Genomic DNA, 7,219 nt, shown 5'->3' on the forward strand with positions numbered 1-7,219 from the left:
ACACGGGAGGCAGAGGTTGCAGTGAGCCGAGATTGTGCCATTGCACTCCAGCCTGGGCGACAAGAGCAAGACTCTGTCTCAAAAAAAAAAAAAAAAGAAAGAACAAAATTTTTAGCAGAGACAAGGTCTTACTGTGTAGCCTGGGCTGGTCTCAAACTCCAGAGCTCAACCAATCTGCCCGCCTTGGCCTTTCAAAGTGTGGGATTATGGGCATGAGCCACTGCACCCAGCCCTTCTCCTCTTGTTATAAGGGCACGCATCCCTGGACAAGGGCCCACCCTAATGACCTCAACTTGATTATGTTGGCAGGTACCTATTCCCAAATGAGGTCCTATTTACAGGTACTGGGGGCCAAGACTCAGCATTCTTTTTGGGGTGCCACAATCAGTGACTCACAAACCTCAATCACCTGTTCCAGTGAGAAATAGGACTGAGATCAGAAGGAGTGAGGCAGAGCTGCCCTAGGCTGGTTCTCCTCTCCTCCTCACCTGCCGGCCCCGGCCTCTGGGCCCCTCGCTGTCCTCTCCAGCTGTTCTTCCTTCCGGGCAAGGAGACTCAACAGAAGGATATGAGTGGCCTGGCCCTGTGGGGAGCCCCAGACAGGCCTGTGGACGCTTTGGATAACTGGTGCGCCTATCAACTCTCCTTGGTAGTCTAGGGTTCAAAGCCCAGGTACATTCTAGAAGTCTGCTTCCAAGTGCTAAGGAAGCTTCAGTAGTTACTGGGAAAACCACAGGGGTCAAAGGTCTGTCGAGTTATTTCCCGGATCCCAGTTTAACGTCTTTTCCCCGCCGCTTGCGGTTGTTGTGACCGAACTTTGAGTTCTGGAACAGGTCACATGGCTTGAAATCACCGTCATTTCACCTGGTGCTGCTTTGGCTTCAGGCTCTTCCTTCTGCCCAGCTCCATCCTGCCCAGCAGCCTGCAGAGAGGAGGCAGCTGGCACCACACTGGGCTTTGGAGAGGTTGCGGGGACTGAGGACCTCACCCTGCTGCACGGAGCTCCTGCAAAAACGACCCTGAGACCCCTGGTGAGTACTTCCGGAGACCCGGCTCCTCGGAGGGCTTGTGGCGCTGCTCCTGCACACACGACTCTCCAACTATCATTTTCCATGTTTTATTTAAATTTTTAAATATATATTTTTTTAAATTTTTGAGACGGAGTCTCGCACTGTCACCCAGGCTGGAGTGCAATGACGCAATCTCGGCTTACTGCAACCTCTGCCTCCCAGGTTCAAGCGATTCTCCTGCCTCAGCTTCTCAAGTAGCTGGGACTACAGGCACTCGCCACCATGCGTGGCTAATTTTTGTATTTTTAGTAGCGATGGGGTTCCGCCATATTGGTCAGGCTGGTCTCGAACTCCTGACCTCAGGTGATCCTCCTGCCTTGGCCTCCCAAAGTGCTGGGATTACAGGCATGAGCCACTGCAGCTGGCCCATTTTCCATTTTTTAGATGGCAGGTGTTGATTTGCTCTGATTCTCAAGTATTTTTAGCATACAGACCCCTTCAAGAGGCATCTGTCTCCCATGGTCCAGCCTCTCATTCCAAATGAAAAGAATCAAGTCACGGGAATTCATGGGTCTGTGAGGAATCGCTCCCACCTGTGCCCAAGAGATTAACAAAGGCGGTGGCTGCAGCTCTGTGGGCAGTGGAGAAAAATTAGGCACAACCTGATATCCTCACACAGGAGCATGATAAGTCCACGTGGTTATTCATGTCATTGAATCCGGTGCACAGTCTGAGGGATCGTGCATGTATCAAGCTGCATGTATCAGTATGAGAAACCTCAGAAGCTGTACAGCCTTGCACAGAACGATAGTTTCTGTGAAGTTCCAGCTAACACTGAAGGTGCTGTTGATGTAAACCTGCTGTCTGCTTGAAGTATCATGCAAAGATACTATATACTGTTTATACACACTTCCACTTATAGGAAATGATTTTTAAAATATCATTTTTAGGCTGGGCTGTAATCCCAGTACTTTCAGAGGCTGAGGTAGACAGATCACTTGAGCCTAGGAGTTCGAGACCAGCCTGGGCAACATAGGGAGATTCCATCTCTACAAAAATTAAAAAATAAGCCAGGCATGGTGGCGCATGCCTGTGGCTTCAGGTACTTGAGAGACTGAGGTGGAAGGATTGCTTGGGTCTGGGAGCTCAAGGCTGTAGTGAGCCACGATCACCTCACTGCATTCCAGCCTGGGCAACAGAGCAAGACCCTACCTCAAAAAAAAAAAAACCATTTTTAAATGATTTTTAGAATGTCTGGCCAGAGAGGGAGGGAAGAAGGACTGAAGAGAACAAAAGGCGCCATCTGTCTCTCGTTTCCTTAAAAAGAAACTTGAAGTGCAGAATGTCAAGAGGTTGAATCCACACAGTGGGTACGCAGATATTTGTTATTTGCAGGATATTTGTTATTTGGAGGATTTTTTTAATATGCTGGAAACAGTGCACAGTTTTAAAACATTTTAAAAGTATTTAGATGGATTCATAAGCTAATGGCCTTATGTTGATGCCACATAGGGGCTCAGACAGGGGCACAGCAGGGAACACAGCTCATCTCCAAAGCTAGGGTGCCTGGGCCTCTTGCTAGGACAGGAGGCTGGGCAGGTGACTGCTGAGGACCTCCAACAGCTCTTAGAGTCTGCACTAGCCAGCATGTCCCCTGAAGAGCAGGCGTTCCAGGCTGTAACGGCAACATGCTTCATGTACTCTGTCCAGACAGACCTGGGCTTGGGACATCAGCCCTGGTGGTAGCCCCAGACCAGCTGCAGCTCAGCCCTTTCGGGGACCTGTCCACCCTCTGTCTGCCTGGCCACCTTTGTAAGCCCACACTCTCCACAGCCGAGCCGTGCTGGCCGTTGCAACCCTGAAGCATCTTCCCCAAGGCACTTGTGCCCAGTGTCATTTCCCAGCACATTCCCTTGCATGGAGTCCTCTGTGCAGTCCTCTATATCAGTGTCCTGGGCCTCTGCAAACAAGGGACCACCTGCTAGGTAGCTGAAAACAATAGGAACTTTTTTGTTGTTTTTTTAGACAGAGTCTCGCTGTATCACCCAGGCTGGAGTGCAGTGGCACGATCTCGGCTCTAGAGAAGCCGACAGTCTTGCTTCTAATGAAAATTACCTTTCGTGAAGAATATATAAAGCAGCATTTCCAAAGTGTAGCACCCCTACTGTTATTTGTTTGTTTGTGTGTGTGTGTGTTTACTGAGACAGGGTCTCCCTGTGTCACCCAGGCTGGAGTGCAGTGGCACAATTTCAGCTCACCACAACCTCTGCCTCCCAGGCTCAAATGATCCTCCTGCCTCAGCCTCCTGAGTAGCTGGGATTGCAGGTGCATACCACCATACCTGGCTAATTTTTGTATTTTTAGTAGAGACAGGGTTTCACCATGTTGGCCAGGCTGGTCTCGAACTCCTAGGTTTGAGCAATCCTTCCGCCTTGGCCTCTCAAAGTGCTGGGATTATAGGCACGAGCCAATATGCCTAGCCTACTACCATTATTTTGGATGAATTTCTTTCTTTTTTTTTTTGAGACAGAGTATCGCTGTGTCACCCAGCCTGGAATGCAGTGGCGTGATCTCGGCTCATTGCACGCTCTGCCTCCCGGGTTCACGCCATTCTCCTGCCTCAGCCTCCCCAGTAGCTGGGACAACAGGCTCCCACCACCACACCCGGCTAATTTTTTTTGGTATTTTTAGTACAGACGGGGTTTCACCATGTTAGCCAGGATGGTCTCGATCTCCTGACCTCATGATCTGCCCACCTCGGCCAGGCGTGAGCCACCTCACCCGGCCAAAAAAAAATAAGTATTTATTTACTTTCATTTTTTAGAAAAAGCTGTAACTGACACAACAAAGTGTGAATTAGCGACGTTATTGCTTAGGATTGGGGTAGAGCAGGTGGGGCCATAGCACTCAGTCTTACGCAGAGAGAGAAACCAGCATGGCAAAGACCGTCAAGGTCGTTCCAACACCATGGTGATGAGTATAATCATCTTCAAAGCAGATCTTATCCTGTGATGGGCGTCCGGACATTTTGTCGTCATGGGAGTTTGTCCTTGCAGGCGTTACCATGCTGCTTCCTCTGCTGTAAACATCCCAGGACCGTGGGTTCTGACTGGCAAAGAGTGCACCTTGCAAATTTTACGATGGAGTTAATTTTAAAATGGTGTCACCCTGGCTGTCCTGGGCTCCTGCTTCCCTGACAGCTCCACCCCCATGGCCGCCCCTCCTAGGGTCCTTCCAGCGCCCAGCCATGGGGGAACTGTGCCGCAAGGACTCTGCGCTCACAGCACTGGACGAGGAGACGCTGTGGGACATGATGGAGAGCCACCGCCACAGGATCGTGCGCTGCATCTGCCCCAGCCGCCTCACTCCCTACCTGCGCCAGGCCAAGGTGCTGTGCCAGCTGGACGAGGAGGAGGTGCTGCACAGCCCCCGGCTCACCAACAGCGCCATGAGGGCCGGTGAGAGCAGCTCCCTCTTCCCCACCTCTTCCAACTTCCTGCGGCCCCAGGTGTTCCTTGGCTTTCGGTCCACATGGCTCCACTGTCTACCTCTATCTTCAGGGGTTCTCTTCTCATCGTGTCTCTTATAAAAACACTTGCTCTTGCATTTAGGGCCCACCTGGATAACCAGGATGATCTGATCTTGAAATCATTAACTTATATCTGCAAAGGCCCTTTTTCCACAAAAGGTCACCTGGACAGGTTCCAGATGAACATGTCTTTGAAGGGGAACCACCATTCACACCACTACCGATGTCTTTGGAGTCCATTCTGATGGTCCCACTAGCTGTGTTTATTCATTAAAAAATGAGAATGCTAATGGCTTTACCATATAAAGTTGTTAGGAGAAGCAAGTGAGTTAGTTTATAAAATACTGCAAAGCTGAGGCTATAGAAAACAGGCAGTAGGTGGTAGCTGTCAACATGGTAATATTCAGCATGTTGGCGAATGAACCCCAAACACAGGAGAGATTAATCCACGCTAGTCATTCTGGCTGAGAGAGATGGGCTCTGGGCCCTGGGTGTGGAAGGCCCCGAGGCTCCCTGGGACCTGTCCCCTGCAGCCCTGGGGTGCCACTCTGCTTCTTTCTGTGCATGGCTCCAAAGCTGATGGCACTGTGGTGGGACCCTGCGTCTGCACCACCCACCGGCTTGCCAGGGAGGTGCTTGCAAGCAGGGACCGACCTCCTCACCCCGTCCCCGTCCCCCCATGCTTGCCAGAGCACTAGGGTTGCAGTTTTTGCTCAATAAATGCCAGTTTTACCCTTCTCAAGTCTGACTGAGGTCATGTGGGTAAAGGGAGCCTGTGAGAGTAGTGAGGGCGCATCCCACCCAGCAGATCCCGGAAAACCGCTTTTACCTCCCAATTCTTAGATGTGTGGAGGGTTTCCCCAGCCCCGTGGGGAAGCCAGCCAGGGAGCCCAGCCCCCTTGGTAGCTAACAGACGGTTCTGCCTCCCAAGGGCACTTGCTGGATTTGCTGAAGACTCGAGGGAAGAACGGGGCCATCGCCTTCCTGGAGAGCCTGAAGTTCCACAACCCTGACGTCTATACCCTGGTCACTGGGCTGCAGCCTGATGTTGACTTCAGCAACTTTAGCGGTGAGAGCTCCGACTCTGATCGCAGGCACTGCCTAGGAACCTCAGGCTCCTGGTAACCCTAGGTGCCCCACTTACCTGCCGATTCACCCTTCTCCCCCTTCCCTCCAGGCTGCAGTCCCTGTCCCAGCCTCAGCACTCTGAGGGTGAGAAACCCCCTCCCTGTATTGGGGGTGGGTAGGATAAGGAGCCCCTGCGCCTTGACTCTAAAGGGTTGGTCCTTAATTACCCAGCGCCAAGAGGAGACCCCTGAGGGATGGGGTAGGGAGATCTGCTTGGAGAGACACAAGCAAAGGGCAAGGGAGTGTCTCCTGGAGTCCACCTTTAACCTTGCAGCTTTGCTGGAGGGGCCAGAACAGCCCAGGCCCAGCTCCTAGGAGGTGACAGAGGGTACATGGCCGCAGAGCCTTCCGTGCACTGCTCCCCATTTTCCTTCAGGGAGTAATTCTAGGCTTCCCTGGAGGAACTGTTGAAAGATTTATGTATTGAAAGGAGCAAGACTCACATGACCCAAAACGGTGGAGAACAGACCATTTTCCCCGTATTCCCGCACAGTGTGTGTTTATGTTCTTTAGAGTTCTAGTACATGGATTCGTATTCTTGTTTTATCTTTTTCTCGGGATAACATTAAAATGAGTTAGCACTGAGCGCATCTCAGCTACCAAGGAGGGTCATTAAGTCTCAACAGTGGGGTCTCATGGGGAAGGTCAGCGTGGGTAACCCTCATGCCAAAATCGGGAGTCACGCTGTTTATTCAGCCAAAGCACCGAGTCTGCTTGAGGCCCAGGAGCTTTTAAGGAGACCAGCAGGTTAAAGCTGGGGGCCTGCTGGGGAGTTTGGGCAAGGCTGTGGGGGCATGGGAGCAATGCGTTGGCCCACCGGCCCACCTGCACACCTGTCACATGCCCATCTGCCCACATGCTCAGCTTCCCACCTGCTCACTTGCCCACCTGCCCATCTTCCCACAGGTCTCATGGAGACATCCAAGCTGACCGAGTGCCTGGCTGGGGCCATCGGCAGCCTGCAAGAAGAGCTGAACCAGGAGAAGGGGCAGAAGGAGGTGCTGCTGCGGCGGTGCCAGCAGCTGCAGGAGCGCCTGGGCCTGGCCGAGACCCGTGCCGAGGGCCTGCACCAGCTGGAGGCTGACCACAGCCGCATGAAGCGTGAGGTTAGCACCCACTTCCACGAGGTGCTGAGGCTGAAGGACGAGATGCTCAGCCTCTCACTGCACTACAGCAGCGCCCTGCAGGAGAAGGAGCTGGCCGCCTCACGCTGCCGCAGCCTGCAGGAGGAGGTAGGGGGACACCCTGCACCCCAGCGGGACCCTGCTGCTGTCTGCCCCCAGGCCTTTGTACTAGCTGGTCCATCTGCCTGGAACTCCTTTCCCTCTTCCTTGTCTAACGCTTCCCTGCCCCAAGACCCTTGGCTGAGACCCCTCTGGGAAGCTGATCCTTCCCCTCCCTAGGAGGCCACCCGGGCCCCTCCGTATAGCCTGCATGGCGGCGAGGTGTGCCTTGTCCAGTAGCTGCCCATGGCCTGGCCGGCTTGTCTGTGAACTGCCCATCCTGCCGACGCCTGGGCGGATCTGGACACTCTGGGCTCCATATTTGTAGA

The 7,219-nt window shown here is 52.9% G+C and overlaps 1 protein-coding gene across 1 annotated transcript in view; it reads left to right on the forward strand.

The window, feature by feature from the left end:
* The first annotated feature begins 883 nt into the window (after window positions 1-883).
* The window catches only part of CARD14 (caspase recruitment domain family, member 14), a 40,748-nt gene continuing 34,412 nt past the window's right edge, over window positions 884-7,219 (forward strand). The window contains exons 1-4 of the mRNA XM_011967323.1: window positions 884-1,031; window positions 4,238-4,468; window positions 5,471-5,608; window positions 6,574-6,899. Coding sequence (XP_011822713.1) covers window positions 4,258-4,468; window positions 5,471-5,608; window positions 6,574-6,899 — 675 coding nt within the window. The 5' untranslated portion in view covers window positions 884-1,031; window positions 4,238-4,257. The remainder of the gene's footprint in view (window positions 1,032-4,237; window positions 4,469-5,470; window positions 5,609-6,573; window positions 6,900-7,219) is intronic.

The sequence above is a fragment of the Mandrillus leucophaeus genome, unplaced genomic scaffold, assembly GCF_000951045.1.
Source record: "Mandrillus leucophaeus isolate KB7577 unplaced genomic scaffold, Mleu.le_1.0 Scaffold1, whole genome shotgun sequence".
Classification (NCBI taxonomy): Eukaryota; Metazoa; Chordata; class Mammalia; order Primates; family Cercopithecidae; genus Mandrillus; species Mandrillus leucophaeus.